This window comes from Myxocyprinus asiaticus, chromosome 1, assembly GCF_019703515.2.
Source record: "Myxocyprinus asiaticus isolate MX2 ecotype Aquarium Trade chromosome 1, UBuf_Myxa_2, whole genome shotgun sequence".
Taxonomy (NCBI): domain Eukaryota; kingdom Metazoa; phylum Chordata; class Actinopteri; order Cypriniformes; family Catostomidae; genus Myxocyprinus; species Myxocyprinus asiaticus.
In genome coordinates, this window is record NC_059344.1 from 31,889,442 (window position 1) to 31,909,162 (window position 19,721).

The following is a 19,721-nucleotide window of genomic DNA, read 5'->3' on the forward strand; positions in this document are numbered from 1 at the left end:
GTTAGTGAACTGATTGAAGAGTCAGTTTGAAAGAGCACAGAGCTGAAATTGTGGCTGGAAAAATGTCAAGGAAGTATGTAAGTACATTTAATCAGGATCTTCAAAAAGAGTTTACATTTCTAAAAAAGGAGTCACAGACAGAGCCTAGTAAAGTGAGGTGTGAGATTTGTGGAGCTCGCTTTTCCATCGCCCATGGAGGCCGCACTGACATCGTGCAGCGTGTTCATACAAAAAAGCATGTGGATGCTGCTAAAAGTAAGTGTGCCATACCAAGTGTTTTTTGTGAAGCAAAGTTCCGAATCTGACAAGGTGCAGGCAAGTGAAGGCCTTTTTGCTTATCATTCTGTTGTGCATGGCCATAGACTTCGGTCGGCTGACTGCACTGTGAAATTTATCAAGAAATTGTATGATCCAATTTTTTCTTCTGCCAGCACCAAATCTGAAGCTGTCATATGCAACATACTCACTTCTGTGCAGCTGGACAATCAGAAATTACTGCAGCATGGCAACACACGTTTCCTCTCTCGGTCCAGCTCTTGAAAGAATACTACACATTTCCAATGGTCTGCGTGCATACTTTCTTTCTCAAGAAAAATGCCCAAAGTTTCTAAGAGATTTTTCCAGCGATCCTTGAACTAAATTTGGATTGGCTTCGCACTCAAGCCAACAGCCACTTTTAACCGTGCACTGGAAATACTATATGTGCAAGACTACATATCAGCCACAGAAGTGGTTTTGCACATTTATGACCTGAGAAAAGTCTTGCTGGCCAGGCTGGAGGAATCATTCATACCCTCTGACATTAAAAAGCAGTTGGATGGATGGTTCCGGTGGCGCCATGCGAGGGTCGGACATGTGAATGGTGAGCTCTGCGCACTTTGCTAGTTTTGTTACTATTTGTGTCATAAACTGGTGAGATTTGATACACCCTGATTCTTAACTGTTCTATGAAGACAATATGTCAAAGAATTCAAAATCCTCAGGCTCTGGAAATATTAAAAGACACTTACATGCTCAAGCTGATACCCCAGACAGGGCCACAGACCAGGGACTCCATTTGGACGGTGCGGTGGGAGAAATCCAGCATCAATTTTCCAGCATGTCGGTGATGCTGACGAAAGTTGTAGCGGATTTGGAGGATCTTGCTGTAATACGTTGATTGTTTAAGGCCATTGAGTCGAAATACTGAGTTGGTTACAAGAAAGGGGGACATCGAGAAACGGATAAATTATCTGGAGTCATCGGAGAGGGAATTAGATGCTAATCCACTAGCGACCAAGGTGGATTTGCAACGCGTTTGGGAAAAACTGGAGGATTTGGAGAATCATAATTGACGAAACAACGTCCGAATTGTTGGAATTCCTGAACATGAGGAAGGCCGAGATATGTTAAAATTCCTAGACGAGCTCTTCCCAAGTCTGCTTGACATAACAGGCCATAAGCTGGAAATCAAGCGAGCTCACAGAGTCCTGGCTTGGAGATCCATGGAGGGAGACAGGCCCCGAATAATTCTGGCCAAATTTCTGAAATCATCCAATAAAGATCTGGTGTTACCAGAGGCGAGGAGTAAAGGAAAGCTTTCTTGGAAGAACCACAGCATTTTCTTGTTCCCAGACTTTGCGAATTCTACAAGAGAGAAACGTGATCGATTCAAGGAATGCAAAAAAGTCTTACATCAATGGAAGGTCGAATTTGCTCTGATGTTTCCGGCCAAATTGAGAATAGATACTAAGGATGGATGTAGAGAATTTACATGCCCACAGCAAGCAATGTCCTTCATAAAAACATTGGAGTGAGTAAGCCATTTGGTGACTTTCATGTTGCTGTTTAGTTGGCCTGACTCATTGAACATTCTCTTGACTGTCTGAGGAAGCTGGGCGCCTTCTTTCATCTCTTTTTGTGCTGGTTACACCTAGCGGATGGAGTTTGTTTTGTGCAATATAATTTCTTCTTTGTTTTTGTGCTGGTTCCGCTAGGATGAATCTACACGTTTTTTGTGTTTATTCTGTTTATTGGCTGGAGTTTGTTTTATAGACTATTTTTTGCTGTGTAATTCTGTCTCACAAAATCTGTATAGAATCACCAGTCTTGAGCAATCTGATGGCAAAGTTGCCCCTTCTGTTTTTTTTGTTTTTGTTTTTTTTTTCTGGGGGAAGTTCGGAGGTTGTTTGTTGCACTAATGGAGAATGTGGTCTTTATAATTTTATTTTTGACACAATCTATTTTTTCTAATATGTCAAAATGTCAAATGTTAATATGAGTGGATTGTCTCTCTCCATGTGGAATGTGAATGGGTTGGGGCACCCCATAAAAAGAAGGAAGGTTATTTATTTTCTTAAACGTAAGAAATATGATATAGTGTTTCTTCAAGAAACGCGTCTTTCCCTGCATGAAGCTGAAAAATTTGGGAAGATATGGGGTGGACATGTTTTCTTTAGTACTGGCTCAAGTAAGAGCAGGAGAGTCATTACACTGATAAGTAAACATCTACAATTCAAACAGATTAAAGATGAATTAGGAAGAGTCATTATTGTTTTAGCAGAAATTCAGGGGCAAAGGTTGATTTTGGCTAATATTTACACACCTAACGTTGATGATCAGGGCTTTTTTATAGATCTTGAAGGGATGTTGCAGGCCGCTGGCACCCCTCAATATTGGGAGGAGACGTTAATCTTTTGATAGACCCTCAGTGCTTGATCATAGTGAAGCAAAAGTGTGTAAGTCCCCCAGAGCAACATTGATGCTTCACAGGATGTGTAAATATCTTGGTCTTACAGATATTTGGAGACTTTTGAACCCATCGGGTAGGGACTATACATTCTTTTCATCAGTCCATAAGATTTATTCTAGAATAGATTTATTTATATATATCACTATATATAAGTCACTCTTCATCTGTTGTTGATTGCTCAATTGGAAACATTTTAGTCTCAGATCACGCCCTGGTGTGTTTAGAGGTGTTGCCACATATGGAGAAAAAGAAATCATATAGTTGGCGCTTTAATATATCCCTTTTGCAAAATTATGATTTCCAACAAATGTTAAAGGCTGAAATCAATGTTTATATGGAGACCAACTGGTCCTCATTTAAAGTGGTTCTTAGGGGCCAGATCATACAGTATGCTTCATTCAACAAAAAATCCAAAGCACGATAACTCGTGAAGTTGGAAGGGAATATTAAAAGTGCTGAGGCAGAGCTGAAGTGCCGAATGTCGTCTGATGGCCTTAGAGAATTGACCCAATTGAAATACAGATATAATATTATTTTGTCACGGAAGGTTGAGTTTTGGCTATTCAGGACAAGACGGTCATACTTTGAGTGGGGGGACAAAGCAGGGAAGCTTTTGGCTAGATATATAAAGCAGAGAGAGTCTTTTTCTACCATTCCCTCAGTGAAATCTGCTGGTGGTGAAATGTTTACCTTGGCTACTGACATTAATAATACTTTGAAAGTATTCTATCTTGATCTCTATAGTTCCACGTCTTCATCTACTGATGAAGATATTAGAAATTTTGTGGAACATTTAGAACTCCCTAAATTGACGACTGAGTTAAAAAATTCTCTTGATTCTGAGATAACCTTAGAGGAGCTTGGAGAGGTAATTAAGGCCTTGCCTACAGGCAAGGTTCCGGGGCCAGATGGCTTTGCCGCTGAATTTTTTTAGATCTTATGCTACAGAACAAGCTCCACATTTGCAAGAAGTTTATACGGAATCATTAAAGAATGGAAAGCTTCCACCAACCATGACACAAGCCCGGATCGGTCTGATTATTAAAAAGGACAAAGATCCGAGCGAGTGTAAGAGTTACCGTCCAATTTCCCTGATCCAGCTAGACGTTAAAATATTGTCAAAAATTTTGGCCAATCGATTAAGTTATGACATCTCTTATACATATAGATCAGGTGGGGTTTATTCAGGGCCGCAGCTCTTCTGATAACATTAGGCATTTCATCAATATCATTTGGTCAGTGGCGAATGATCAGACTCCAGTCACTGGCATCTCACTTGACGCCTAAAAGGCATTTGATATGGTACAATGGGATTATCTTTTTAAGATTTTGGAAATGTATGGGTTTGGGAGTATGTTTATTGGATGGATTAAGTTACTTTATAGACACACGGCAGAGGCGGTACAAACAAATGGATTAATTTCAGATTATTTTACTCTGAATAGGGGCACCCGGCAGGGTTGCCCTCTTTCCCCATTATTGTTCTGTCTTGTCCTGGAACCTTTAGCTGCCGTGATAAGAAAGGAGGATGATTTTCCAGGGGTGATGGTGGGAGGTGTGGCGCATAAGCTTTTGCTTTACACAGATTATATTTTATTATTCGTCTCTGACCCTTCTAGATCTATGCCTTGCCTCCACAGAATTATTAATTCCTAAGTTCTCAGCATACAGAATCAATTGGTCTAAATCCGAAGCTTTAGCTCTGACAGCGTACGGCCCAGTAACGGCTTTTCAGCCGGGCACCTTACAGTAGCCCAGACAGGGCATTAAGTATTTGGCCATTTTAATCCCAGCAAATCTGTCTGATTTAGTTAGAGTTCATTTCAATGCCTTTATAAAAAGGTTTTCGAGTGATGTGGGCAGGTGGGCTTCATTACATTTATCTATGATTGGGAAGGTTAATGTTATTAAAATGAATTGTATTCCAAAATTTAACTACCTTCTACAATCTCTCCCTGTAGATGTCCTCCTCTCTTATTTCAAGCAATTTGATAGCATAGCGAAGTCCTCCATTTGGAATGGTAAGTGTCCCAGATTACATTTCAATAAGTTACACAGGCCGATTGACAAAGGTGGGCTAGGCCTACCCAAGATTTTGTTTTATTATTATGCATTTGGTCTCAGACATTTGGCTCATTGGTCACTTCCACCTGAGAGAGCCCCTCCCTGGTTTTGTATTGGACAGGAAGTTCTTGCCTCTATTTCGCCATTGCAAAACATTTGTCAAAATTATCGGAGAAGTTAGGTTGCACCCCATTATCTCGCATTTGCACGTGGTACGGACAAAAGTGTCAAGAGTGTTTAACTCAGACATTTATTTAAATGTTGCCTCGAGCATATGGCAGAACCCAAAATTATGTATTAATAAGTCCCCTTTCTGCTGGTCAGAGTGAATTGTGAGGGAGGTTAATACACTCGGTGACCCATATGAGAGTGGAGTGTTGAGATCTTTTGAAAATTTGGTTCAACATTTTGGGATTCCCTGATTTCAGTTTTATAGGTATTTACAACCGAGCCACCTGCTATGTACTATTTTTGGGAGTAGCATACACCCCCCTAAAGCGGAAGATACTCTGGGAATAGTGATTACTGCTTTTGGAAAAGGTCATGAGGCATCAGTGTATTACTCCCTGTTAATTCAGACTCTGGGGGGTGGAGCTTTAGCTTCTATCAAGAGATTATGGGAGAAACATTTCAACTTGGTATTGGAGGAGGGAGTGAGGGCTAGGATTCTAAAAAACGTCAAGTGCGCCTTATGCAATTCAAGATTTTACATAGATTTCTTTGGACCCCCTCTAGATTGTATAGGCTTGGTCTTAAAGACACACCCACCCGCTGGCGATGCCAATCGGAGGATGGAGACATGGCCCATGTTTTTTGGTGGTGTACTGAGATCCAGGAATTCTGGTTGAAGGTTCAGAGTTTTGTGTGAGATGTGGTGGGCACGCGGGTTTCGTTTTGCCCTAGACTCTGTGTTTTGGGCGATGGGGCGGTCATCGATGTGGGGAATAGTCACATAGAGAATTGGGTTTTGACCAGTGTGATGATAGCCAGGCGTGTGTGTGTGTGTTTGTTAGCTTTTTTTGTGCATTTGCTCATGTGTGACCACAGGGATGTTTGTCGGGGGTCGGGGCGGGGTTGGGGTTTGCGAGGGGTGATTGTGGGGTTTAAATGTTGAATATACATATATATATATATATATATATATATATATATATATATGTGTGTGTGTGTGTGTGTGTGTGTGTGTTTGCTTTATTATTGTAAGAATTAATAAAAAATGCTAATTACCAAAAAAAATAAAATAAAAAAAAGCAGTTGGATGCTGGTGACACACGAGTGGATGATTTCTTTTGTGCAGTGAGAAACTTTATTCAGCATCGGTGGATTACCTCCAAAATTGGAGCTGCTCACTGGAGAACACAGAAAAACTTGAGTGGGCCCTACTGAAAGACATCCCAGAGTGGAAAGACATTCAGAGCACCCTCGAACACTCCTACTCCAGAATCCCCGCTCTCAGTTTGATTGACGAAACCATGCTTTTTGATCAGTGGGCTTGCGCGAAAAACATTGTCACTTGTCGCATCACTGAGCGGAACATGTCTGAGAGATGGACAGACGTTTTTCGTGAGCTGGAGAGCAAGACCATCAACTTTGGAGTCTTAGCCAAGGTCATGGAGTTTGTTTTATGCTTGCCTGAGACATCTGCATCTGTGGAGCGTGTGTTCTCATTAATGAACGCAGCATGAACACCGGATAAAACCTGACTCGGTGTAACAGTCATGAAGGCAATGTTAATCTTAATTTTGGACTGGACTGCTCAACATTTTACGATAAACTCTTGAAAGACAAGTGCACACTGAGAAAAATTGCTGCCAGCGAAAAGTACAAGGTGACAACAGAGGGGGCTGTTCCGCTTTCCACAAGCAAAAATCTGGTCACCCTAGATTTGCAACACCAAGATGCAAATAAAGTCTCCAAAATGTGCATCAAAAACATCTTCGCTCGCTTGAGGTGGATACATTTTTTACTTGATAAGAAGAAATGCGCATGATGGAAACACATTTACTGAATACATTCCTACTGAATTAATTAGGAATACAATATGCTCATTAAAAAATTCATGTGACTGAATAACTCATTCATAACTGGACTAACCAGCGGACCAATCATCACATCTGAAATGTTGCTCTGGTCATACTGAAATTCGTGTTTTCACTTTGAAGGATGCAGCGCATGCATTTATTTAATTAAATCGTATTCTTTTGAAGTTTGATAATCACATTAGGTCATATCACGATTAAGACTTTTGTTGTATCATCTAAGATTTTTAAGGCTTTTTATGACCTTAAATTTTGGAAAACTGAATTTAAGATATTTTAAGTCTTTAAGGATCCATGGGAACCCTGGTTAGCAGACCAAATAAGTCGAAGACAAACTTGAACTGGGCTGGATAGCAGGTTTATTGACACTTTTGAAAAATATCTGTTGTTCCCAGACATGAGACAAGTTCTTTACAGTGTTTTGTCTGTTTGCTCTTAATCAAGTATTTTCTTAATAAAATAGTCTTAGTGGCTACAACTTCCCCAGACATGCTGATTTTGTTCTTTTGAACACATGGGATGGAAACGCGGTTTATCTGCGTTTTTGCAATATTATGGTTTTTAGCATATATTTAATTGGTAACTTGGATGGAAACATAGCTATTAGTCTCACTTTTATCTCTGTTCCAGACAGCACATTTCATAGCAATATTGAAACTAACATTAATTCCTCTTTAGGATGAATAGTTTATTTGGTTGTATTCTTCATTTGTAAGTCACTGGACAAAAGGAATCAGTTCGGTGCAGGGAAGCATCCTACAAAGCTGTACTTCTGGGTATTTTCTATTTATATTTTCAGGTCAGTGGTTACATCTTGCTTTCATATGAACAGGTCCGGCAGCTTCAGTGGAAGGGTAAAACTCATATAATTCGCTCACGCTTCCTGAGCAAGAGTGAACATTTTAAGGAATCTACCACAGAGATAGTCAGAATTACTATTTCTTGCTGAGGCATGTATTACAGTAAGAAATGGCATCATTCTTGAGGGTGAATTTTATATGCAGGTGCAGTGATGTTTTATGTGTGACAAGGTAAGTTAGCTTATAAAACAAATGGAATCTGTAGACTAAGTAATAAACTCCTGTCTGCCTTTTTTTTATTATGCATTCAATGCTAATAGACGACAAACCATTCATTCATCAAAATGCATTCATGCACATATCAAACTTAAATTTTCACAAAGATATTTCATTCTTTTTTACTATTTCTGATAACGTACGAATCTGCAGGGAAAGGTACGTTTAGCGCAGAGCACAAAACAGAACAGACAAAAAGGATTTTAATTTCTGAAATGACACTCTCTAATGAAATACAAGTGATATATTTTTATAGAACGATTACCAAAAATGTTGTTCCTCATTCCGATGTATGACTAGCCCTTAAATATTTAGTTTCATCTGAAGATACGCCATCCCTCACATTGTCATACAGACATACTACACAAATGTTGAACTTTTCACAAATTTTCATAATAAATAAATAAGTTAAATCAAACTCTATACTTCCCACAGTATCATACTGTAGAGCCGAGGAGGGCGGGGCCGGGCTGGAATGACGCCCGGTCCCCAATCAGCCTCATGGGGCGTGCGAGGGATAAAGGGGGCCAGGGACGACAGTTCGAGAGAGAGAGAATTACAGGCAGCTGTGTGTTTATGGTTATGTGTTTAAGTTGTTTATTAAATTATTATTTAAGTTGTCAAGCCGGTTCTCGCCTCCTCCTTTCCACTGAACCCCCTTACACTGGTGCCGAAACCCGGGAAGGAGGAGGGATTCCCGTCGCAGAGTCCTCGACACTGCCGTCCACGCAGGGGAGCGCCGCTGCCATCCGACGGGGGACGGAGTAGCCCGACCACCCGGACGCGGGGAACGGCCGCCGTCCGCGAGGCAAGTGGGGACGGGACTCCCCGACCGCCTGGAGTGGTAGGGCCGCTGCCAGGGGCGGAGGAGTGCCCTGCCGTCCCCCGGGAACGCGGAGGGGTCGAGAGAAGACCGCTGTCCGCGGGGGGAGGAGGGAAGCGACTCCCCTACCGCCTGGAGTGGTAGGGCCGCTGCCAGGGGCGGAGGAGTGTCCCCATGGGACGCCGGGAATGCGGAGGGGCGTTCTGTCCGCTGGGGGTCGGAGGTCTGACTCCGGTCCACCCGGGGAGGAGCGGCTGCCGTCCACCTGAGAGGGTGGAGAAGTGATCGAGGACCACGCGACGGCGCATCAGAGAACCGGTGAGTTTCTTTTTCTCTCTCTCCTCTCTCTCTCTCTCTGTTGCTCCGTGTTGGCCTTTTCCTCGCCTACTTTGTTTTGTTGTTGTTTTTCCCCTCCTGTCTCCTCCCAGGTCGAGGAAGGCGGGGATGACCCGCCGCCAGTCTGGGCGCAAGGCACACCCCCCCGAAGAGGAAGGGGGGATGTACGTCATGCCGGGGGCTCCCCCCGGCCTGAGGCAACGCCGGGAGGAGTGTAGAGCTGAGGAGGGCGGGGCAGGGCTGGAATGACGCATGCCCGGACCCCAATCAGCCTGATGGGGCGCGCGAGGGATAAATGGGGCCGGGGACGACAGTTCAAGAGAGAGAGAATTACAGGCAGCTGTACTGTGTGTTTATGGTTGTGTGTTTAAGTTGTTTATTAAATTATTATTTAAGTTGTCAAGCCGGTTCTCGCCTCCTCCTTTCCACTGAACCCCCTTACTCATACCTTCATGATAATCTTGCATTTCACACACTGAATTCTTTAATATAAATGCACTGAAATTAAGTATTATCCTACCCGTCCAATTTCTGAGGTCCAAGACACTACAATGGTGTTGGGAACAGTTGTGGACAGTCTGACAAGTGAGGTAATGTTGATGGGTCTGCTGGGCCTCTTTGGTTCCACGCCATTTTTGGTAGGAGGGAGATATCCCTGTTAAGAAACAAAAACAAGTCAGGGAGGGACTTATGCACCAGCAAATTATTACCAAGTTTAAAATATTTAATAAACATAAGAAATAGTTTTCTTTTACAAAGGTCCACACAAGCCAAAATGCGAAATATGAAAAATTATATTTAACTATGAGGTCAACAGTTTGAAGGATTAAATAATTCTTAAAAATCAAAAACAAAAACAACAAAAAATGCTTTTCCACCATCAGGCAGACCAGCTACTGTTGCTGAATTTTGTCATTCTGTACCGATCCAGGCTCGTTGACATGGTTATGGTTTATTTTTTAAATTGTAGTGCTGCGAAATCAGGATAAGAATGGACAGACAGGGCAAGTGACCAATCGTGAGTCACCATGTCACTAAAGGTGTTCCACCAGCTCGGTTCTCTGCACTGAGTGCAGTTAGCTAACAATGCTGATAAACCTGGGCCACGAACAGTTTGTAATCATATCATAGTGTATGTTATTTTAATGCAAATGCTACTGGAACTGTTACTGACCGTGCTCAGAACTGTCCGGCCCCATGGTGGAAAAGCAGCTAAGTAAAATAGATAATTTGTCTCAGTTCAGAGTGATAGATAGATGGAAAATAGACTGTTTACTTACTGGGAGATTACATGGTTTCCCATTGACTTTAACACAGAGATTAGGGGGAAAGTGGTCCTCCTGAGGGCAGCTCGTCTCTGATAGACAAAACCTGGAAAATTGCATATTTACTAGGGATTTGACGATTCAATCTGACAACGATTAGATTATGATTCACTACCTAAAAATTACAATGCATCACAAAATCTGAAACCAGTAATTACAGATGAAATGTCATGTGCAGGCAGATACGATCCAGGTTTTAATGGAGCAGGCTCAGCAGGGTCATAGAATGAAAAACTGTCTATTAGTAGCATGTTAAAGACCTTAGTAAAGACAGTTTGCAATTTGAAATTCAGACTTCAATTGGCTATAAATCCACTATGCGCTGTGGTAGACATGTAAATAATGTTTAAATGCATTTTAAATGATTTATGAATTCTGATGACATCATCCTCCACTCCGCAATCGGTTATTTACATTTTTCGACTCTTCATTTTCTAATCCAAATAGCTCCATAAATTGAACACCTGGAAGACTGAAACCACTCTCATCTTGACCAATCTGATTTGAGTTTTTTCACAGCAGTTTGTTTTCCTGTCAACCCTTTTTAAGTCCATGTGTCGGGAAGGTGAAAAAGCGCTCTTCACTTTTAATGGCTATTTCCAGCAAATACACAGTGTGGGTTCATGCAAATTCACTTGTATTAGATAGAGCCTGATTTGTCAAAACATGTAAAGGCGGTAACATGGGATGTGGTAATCGTGATTTCCCTGTTTGTTTTGGGATAGGGAAAGAGGCGCCAGGCAGCTAAATGGAGACGCCTCTGCTTGTCAAGCCCGTTCACGAGAATGATATTGCATTTTCATGCTGGACTGTTAAGATAAAAAATATATAAAAAAAAGTGTTCTTTTTTTTGCGGCTGTCGCATGTCAGTATTCAATCACAGGTGACTGTAATCAACTGGTTTATACCCCTCAGAACAGTCTGAAATCGCTCCCTATTCTACAGCATTCAATATAAAGAGAATTAATTAACGAGTGACTGTTTTCCTTCAAAGTCAATGTGTGCCCACCAGTCAAATGTATTTAAACCAAGTTCTATTCATGGTTAAACTGTTTTATGGAAAAATTACACATTTTATGGAGATACAAAAGCAATATTAACATATCGCAATCGAGTAAGAAGGCAACAACAATGAACTTACGTTGGTCAATGGATGCAACAGTTTTGAATAATGGCACAGAAAGCCAAACTATCTATCTACAGTTGTGCTCAAAAGTTTGCATACCCTGGCAGAAATTTTGAAATTTTGGCATTGATTTTGAAAATATGACTGATCATACAAAAAAACTGTCTTTTATTTAAGGATAGTGATCATATGAAGCCATTTATTATCACATAGTTGTTTGGCTCTTTTTTAATTCATAATGATAACAGAAATCACCCAAATGGCCCTGATCAAAAGTTTACAAGGTTGGCCTTGTTACAGACACACAAGGTGACACACACAGGTTTAAATGGCAATTAAAGGTTAATTTCCCACACCTGTGGCTTTTTAAAATGCAATTAGTGTCTGTGTATAAATAGTCAATGAATTTGTTAGCGCTCACATGGATGCACTGAGCAGGCTAGATACTGAGCCATGGGGAGCAGAAAAGAACTGTCAAAAGACCTGCGTAACAAGGTAATGGATATTTATAAAGATGGAAAAGGATATAAAAAGATATCCAAAGCCTTGAAAATACCAGTGAGTACCGTTCAACCACTTATTAAGAAGTGGAAAATTCAGGGATCTCTTGATACCAAGCCAAAGTCAGGTAGACCAAGAAAGATTTCAGCCACAACTGCCAGAAGAATTGTTCGGGATGCAAAGAAAAACCCACAGGTAACCTCAGGAGAAATACAGGCTGCTCTGAAAAAAGACGGTGTGGTTGTTTAAAGGAGCACAATACTTGCTGACCCCTCTCCAAACATAAGCTTATGGTTGTGACCATAAAGCTCTATTTTGGTCTCGTCACTCCAAATTACAGCTGTGAGACATGTCAAGGTGTTGTCGGGCATATTGTAACCGGGCTTTTTTGTGGCATTGGCTTCTTTCTGGCAACACAACCATGCAGCTCATTTTTGTCCAAGTATCGTCGTATTGTGCTCCTTGAAACAACCACACCATCTTTTTCCAGAGCAGCCTGTATTACTCCTGAGGTTACTTGTGGGTTTTTCTTTGTATCCCGAACAATTCTTCTGGCAGTTGTTGCTGAAATCTTTCTTGGTCTACCTGACCTTGGCTTGGTATCAAGAGATCCCCGAATTTTCCACTTCTTAATAAGTGATTGAACAGTACTGACTGGCATTTTCAAGGCTTTGGATATCTTTTTATATCCTTTTCCATCTTTATAAAGTTCCATTACCTTGTTATGCAGGTCTTTTGACAGTTCTTTTCTGCTCCCCATGGCTCAGTATCTAGCCTGCTCAGTGCATCAACGTGAGAGCTAAAAAACTCATTGACTATTTATACACAGACACTAATTGCAATTTAAAAAGCCACAGGTGTGGGAAATTAAACTTTAATTGCCATTTAAACCTGTGTGTGTCACATTGTGTGTCTGTAACAAGGCCAAACATTCAAGGGTATGTAAACTTTTGATCAGGGCCATTTGGGTGATTTCTGTTATCATTATGATTTAAAAAGGAGCCAAACAACTATGTGATAATAAATGGCTTCATATGATCACTATCCTTAAATAAAAGACGTTTTTTGCATGATCAGTCATATTTTCAAAATCAATGCCAAAATGTCACAATTTCTGCCAGGGTATGCAAACTTTTGAGCACAACTGTATATCCATCCATTGATTCTATCTTATCTTATACAGGTTCGTGGGGTGAACTCGGCTGCATAAATGTTCTTTATTTCAAAGTGCGCTTTCTTTCCCTTTAATCTTGTATGCTCCGTTCTGTGTCTGTTGCAAGAAAGTCAGTGTAATATGAGATGGACTCATTGGGTATTAATTTAGAATGATAATCGACTCTTAAATTTCATAATAGATGCATTGAAATTTCTTTAATAGATCGATGCACCGTGATGCATCAATGCATTTTTCCACCCTTAATATTCACAATATAATGTGAAAATAGGAGGTCAGTGCTCTAGAGCACTTCAGATGTCTAAGATACATGTAATAATGTTTCACTGTATTAAAACATGAATATCTTACCGTAACTGTACTTGCACTGTAAAGTCACATTTGGTCCCTGATATGTCCCTGTATAGAGAGAAGGTCACAACAAACTCTATTATTTATTATTTAAAACAATAAATGAGTTCGACAACCAAGCATACAAGCAAGGCTTTATGGGAACCTCTTTTCTTATTTTGAGCATATGCTTTGCTCATCTTTCCTGGAGAACATATTATGAATAAACCAACTTACATTGAGCTGCTGACTTGTTGGACTTGCTGTGGTGTCAATGCAAATGCAAAACATGTTTCCTGAAACCTCTGGCTGTTATCTGAAGCTGCGGAGACACAAAGGAAAAGATAAGAGAAAAAAATAACTAAACTGGAATAAACTTAATATTAAACTTACAAAACATAACATTTTATAACTATTAAATAGTGTTTTCTGTGAACAATACCCAAAAATATTATAAGCAAAATACATTATAAAAAAAACAGAACATGCATGAGATGTCGTGTGATAGTTTCATATGCGGGCTCTAAAATATATAAGTCAATCTTAATTAATTTAAAAAAGTATTTCAAAATTTTAATTCTCAATAGCCAAACAATATTTTTATCCACATAATTTCACCCATACTGTATGTGAGGGGATTACAATCAAAGCTCAGAGTAATGTTACACTGGTTTCCCCAACTCTGATCCGTGTCCAACTTTAATAACATTAATATTCCTTGAAAACACGCTTTTCTGGGAATTCTATCTCAAGTGCTCAAATGATTTCCACTGTCAATGAAGGGAGAGGCCCATGCTGTTTTTCATAGAGTTTTTTGAGTTCAAAGACAAGATAAACAATGTGTCAACTGTTACAGCTGGCAATCTGAAGCAATTGCTACCAGAATCATGACATACTTTTTGAACGCATCAGATTATGTGAGCATTGTTATTGATTGAAAAAATGTGTTATTGCACTACCAAATTTAGCCTGCATCTAGTCATGCAAGTCATTTCAAACTTTGCTTTTAATTAGACTCAGTTATTAAAGGTACATAATAACTGACTGAAAATCACAATGACAGACCAGCATCTATTCAATCTTTTGAAATGCTGTTTGGGTGAAGCACAGACCCATTCTACATCCAACAGCAGTACATAATAAAAGAAAAAGAGAGAGACGTGGCTGGTTTCTCCGAGCACTGACGTCTTGCACTTGACCAAATTTATGACCCATCATTTTATGATTTGCAGTGGCTTTCATTATTTTCTCATGTCCTTCAATTTGTGGCTTACATATTTTCATTCTTAGTGACACTTTCTAACTGTTGCCCTTTTCCAGGGAACACTCAGGACTTTTTGCAAACTCTTTGCTTAATACAGTTCCTATGAAGATGTTGTTGTAGTTACTATGTAGTTACAGCCTTTGTTTGGCATGACTGCCATCATAAAAATGATAAACAATGATTTTATTTATTTTATTTCATTGACAACGTGGCCGTTTAAATTCAGTATGAACAAGCTGTGAAGAAAACAAGTAATATAAATAAAATTAAATAAACGCTTTTTTAGTTTTTTCTTTACAACTTTTTATCAAAGAAATCTCTTTAAAGCACAAGAAAAAAAAATCACTGAAAATAAATACTGATTCTCTATCAAAGCACTTTAAATACTTCAACTGAATATATTTAAATACATTTGAGTTTAAATTTGTTTAAAACATTGATAATCATTTTATTTAATAGCATTTAATTGGTAATTGGTATTAGAAGTAATCCATCCCAATTTGATTCATTTTTTATTTTGTACTTTAATCCCAACTAAACTCAGCAAAAAAAGAAATGTCCCTTTTTCAGGACACTGTATTTTAAAGATAATTTTCTAAAAATCCAAATAACTTTACAGAAACTTTACAGATCTTTATTGTAAAGGGTTTAAACCATGTTTTCCATGCTTGTTCAATGAACCATAAACAATTAATGAACATGCACATGTGGAACGGTCGTTAAGACACTAACAGCTTACAGATGGTAGGCAATTAAGGTCACAGTTATAAAAACTTAGGACACTAAAGAGACCTTTCTACTGACTCTAAAAGAAAGATGCCCAGGGTCCCTGCTCATCTGCGTGAATGTGCCTTAGGCATGCTGCATGGAGGCATGAGGACTGCAGATGTGGCCAGGGCAATAAATTGCAATGTCCGTACTGTGAGACGCCTAAGACGGTGCAACAGAGAGACAGGAAGGACTGATCGTCCTCGTAGTGGCAGACCACATGTAACAACACCTGCACAGGATCAGTACATCCGAATATCACACCTGCGGGACAGGTACAAGATGGCAACAACAATTGCCCGAGTTACACCAGGAACAATCCCTCCTCCATCAGTGCTCAGACTGTCCGCAGTAGGCTGAGAGAGGCTGGACTGAGGGCTTGTAGGCCTGTTGTAAGGCAGGTCCTTACCAGACATCACCGGAAACAACATCGCCTATAGGCACAAACCCACCTTCGCTGGACCAAACAGGACTGGCAAAAAGTGCTCTTCACTGACGAGTCGCAGTTTTGTCTCACCAGGGGTGATGGTCGGACTCGCGTTTACTGTCGAAGGAATGAGCGTTACACTGAGGCCTGTACTTTGGAGCGGGATCGATTTGGAGGTGGAGGGTCTGTCATTGTCTGGGGCGGTGTGTCACAGCATCATCGGACTGAGCTTGTTGTCATTGCAGGCAATCTCGTTTTTCATGTTGTTTGTTGACTTATCACAAATAAACTCTCCCATGCTATGTTCGCGAGTTTGTGAATACATTTCAGGATCAAAGTTTCAGTCAGGGATGAATGGTAGTGTGGTTGATATACCCATTCTGCAGACAATCATGTAGTGCATGCTTGGCTTCAGTAAATGTGCATCTTACCATTTGTTTCTAGCATCTTTGTCTCTGGCACACACATAGGTGCCACTGCCCTGCAACAGTTTACGCTGAATTCAGAATCAATTCTGAAGATTTGAGAATCGATTCAGAATAGTTGGAGAATTAATCGCAATGCATTTGTGAATCCATTTTTTTCTCCCAGCCCTAACACACACGCACACTATTTATATTTATAATGTAATCATGTCAAATGGCTATCAGTTATAACGCTGACTTATAAACAAATAGAGGGCTTGACATTAAGCTTTTCCAGGCACTTGTTATTCGGACTGGTTTACTTGTCAGAAAGCTTAAGTCACTTGTCCAAAAACTACTTTTATCAGTACAGCTTCAATAAATTAAAAGTATTTGCAGAATGGAATGAGGAATGTTGTCGGAACGACAAAATCAAAATCAAATCACTTTTACTGTCACACAACCATATAAACAAGTGCAATAGTGTGTGAAATTCTTGGGTGCAGTTCCAAGCAACATAGTAGTCGTGACAGTGATGAGACAGTACCAATTTACAATAAACATCAGATTTACACAACACAATTTAAAAACTAATATACACATAATTACACATAACACAATATTCAAATAATAATATACAATGTACAGTATACAATACACACAATATAGAATACACATTATACAATAAAAATAGTATATATAGTATATATAAAATATACAGTAGGTTGTATCGTACTGTATTGACATTCAGGCTGTCGGTTGATAGTAAGTTGCCAGTGTGTTGTTAAGAGAGAATATAATTTATGACAGTCCGGTGTGAGATAATAAGAGTAATAAAGTGCAATGCTGATGTATTTGATCGTGAGAGATCAAGAGTTCAAAAGTCTGATTGCTTGGGGGAAGAAGCTGTCATGTAGTCGGCTGGTGCGGGTCCTGATGCTGCGATACCGCCTGCCTGATGGTAGCAGTGAGAACAGCCCATGGCTCGGGTGGCTGGAGTCTCTGATGATCCTCCGAGCTTTTTTCACACCGCCTGGTATATATGTCCTGGAGGGAGGGAAGCTCACCTCCGATGATGTGTCTGGCAGTTCGCACCACTCTTTGTAGGGCTTTGCGGTTGTGAGCGGTGCTATTGCCGTACCAGGTGGAGATGCAGCCAGTCAGGATGCTCTCTACAGTGCAGGTGTAGAACCGTGTGAGGATGTGGCGGTTCATTACAAACTTCCTCAGCCGTCTCAGGAAGATGAGGTGCTGATGAGCCTTCTTCACAATGACTTCAGTGTGGATGGACCATGTGAGTTCCTCAGTGATGTGGACACCCAGGAACTTGAAGCTGCTGACTCTCTCCACTGGTGCTCCATTGATGGTGATGGGGCTGTGTTCTCTTTCTCTTCTTCTGAAGTCCACCACAAGCTCCTTTGTCTTGTGCTCCTGACACCAGTGTGTCAGAGTGTGCACCTCCTCTCTGTAGGCTGTTTCATCATTGTCAGTGATCAGACCTACCACCGTCATTTCATCAGCAAAGTTAATGATGGCATTGGAGCTGTGTGTTGCCACACAGTCATGTGACAAACCCCTTACTTGCATCAATGTGCCCCATCTCTTCCAAGGGCAGCTCTTAAGCCAGGTCCACAACTGGAATGGGCAGGAGAGGAGGGGCGCAATGACTATCCTCGTTTGGCAGCGTGTGATGAGGTGCACCTGAAGTTAATAAAGCCTCTGAGTGGGTCTCTCCTCTAGAGGCCATCTATAGTTGGATCCTTGCAGGTTCAGGAATGGAGCATATGAAAGCTGGCACGAATGAGATGTGTCTGCCATTCCTTTCACATGCCGTGAGCCCAGGGAAGTTGTGCAGCTAAAGAAGCCATCACCCCTCATGTCCTGGACCAAAACCTCTTGTCACTCCTGTAACTTCATATAGCCCTATTGCACAGCAAGGACGCCAGATTCCCATGTACATTTTGGACACAAATTACCCATGTAGAGTTTTTCACACTTTTTACCTTAATGAAAAACAAGCAATCTATCAGTATGATAATGATGATGATTATTACTTTTAAAATTAGAATCTTATTACAAAAAATTATATATTTCTGTCCTGATATCATCACTTTCAATTATCCCTCAACCATAATGTCATCGAGAGTATAAAACCCTGGAGATTCCTTCTAAGCCTTGCTTAAAGCGACAGTATTCACCTCGTCTAGTTGCATCCCTGCTGCTCCCAGGTATAGCCTCGCTGCCTAAGGAAGTAACACACATATCTGAACTTTGGCCATACAATCTCCATCTCGCTGGATGAGCCGAGATTCTCCGTGTTCCACCGAGTACGCTAACAGATCCAAAGGAGACCGCCGAGCAATCCGCGTCTCACCCATTTGCCTGCAGAAGTGAAGACTATTTCTCTTCCTTCTTCAACAGAGTCGACATCACTGATATCCCACCGAGAATCAGCCGCCGTACAGTCCGCCGACAGAGCAAGGAAACGACCTCCTGTCATCACCCAAGCTTCGAGGAGCCGAGTCAAACAACGGATAAACACACATTCTACCCGCGTCCTCACGTGTCTCAAGTAAGAGGTTTAAGTCTGGGCAGAGATAGGTTATTATAGTGTGTTATTCTTGTGTATCAAGGTTATTGCTTGTACAGTTTACGGACCACCGAGTCCGCTCATTGCTGCTAATACTACTCAAGGTATTACTGTAAATTACTATTACCATGAATGAGATTTGCTGTGTTGTTGTCCAACCACGTTGGGTTGTTTGTGCATTTCCGCCATCACGGGTGAGACCAGCACACTGAGTTTATCCATTAAAGAACCAATGACCGTGGCGGATGGATTACGAGCCCTTCACCGCATCTCTGAGTGATAAAACTAACGGTTGCCATCTCTCCCACAATCGCTAAACCAGCTTCGGTGCCATCACCCTGTTCTCTCTCTCTCGTACTAACCGCACACACCCACGACCCCACACAAACATACCAGCACACACATTTGGTGAACAGATAACTTGGCGATAGAGCCCAGCTTTGTCCCGAAATTATCGTACCAGCAGAGACACGTGTTAAACAGGCAGATGCCATTAACCAGTCTCTCCACCCACATTTGCGGCCATATTCTCTGGCCGGAAACCTCACGTGACGCACTCTCCACAAGAGCCACGCCCGCCATTTTGTGCACTCCTTCTCTCCTTACACACACACACATACAACCATTCACACACACACACCTCTACCCTCCTCTCATGTATTACAGGCTTATCTGTTACCATATCTAATCATGTTACTGTTTAGTTTGTAGTTGGAGGTCAGAAGTTTAACAACTGCATTGTA

The 19,721-nt window shown here is 41.0% G+C and overlaps 1 protein-coding gene across 3 annotated transcripts in view; it reads right to left on the reverse strand.

Annotated features, from left to right (window-relative positions):
• LOC127449093 (E3 SUMO-protein ligase PIAS1-like) overlaps positions 1-19,721 on the reverse strand; it is a 98,261-nt gene that overhangs the window by 9,058 nt on the left and 69,482 nt on the right. For all 3 annotated transcript variants that reach the window (XR_007898683.1, XM_051712295.1, XM_051712379.1), the window contains 4 exons: positions 13,763-13,847; positions 13,547-13,594; positions 10,350-10,440; positions 9,590-9,724 (listed from right to left, as the gene is read on the reverse strand). Coding sequence is in view for 2 of the 3 variants with exons in the window: in XM_051712295.1 (XP_051568255.1) it covers positions 9,590-9,724; positions 10,350-10,440; positions 13,547-13,594; positions 13,763-13,847 (359 nt within the window). In the remaining variant the exon portion in view is untranslated. The remainder of the gene's footprint in view (positions 1-9,589; positions 9,725-10,349; positions 10,441-13,546; positions 13,595-13,762; positions 13,848-19,721) is intronic.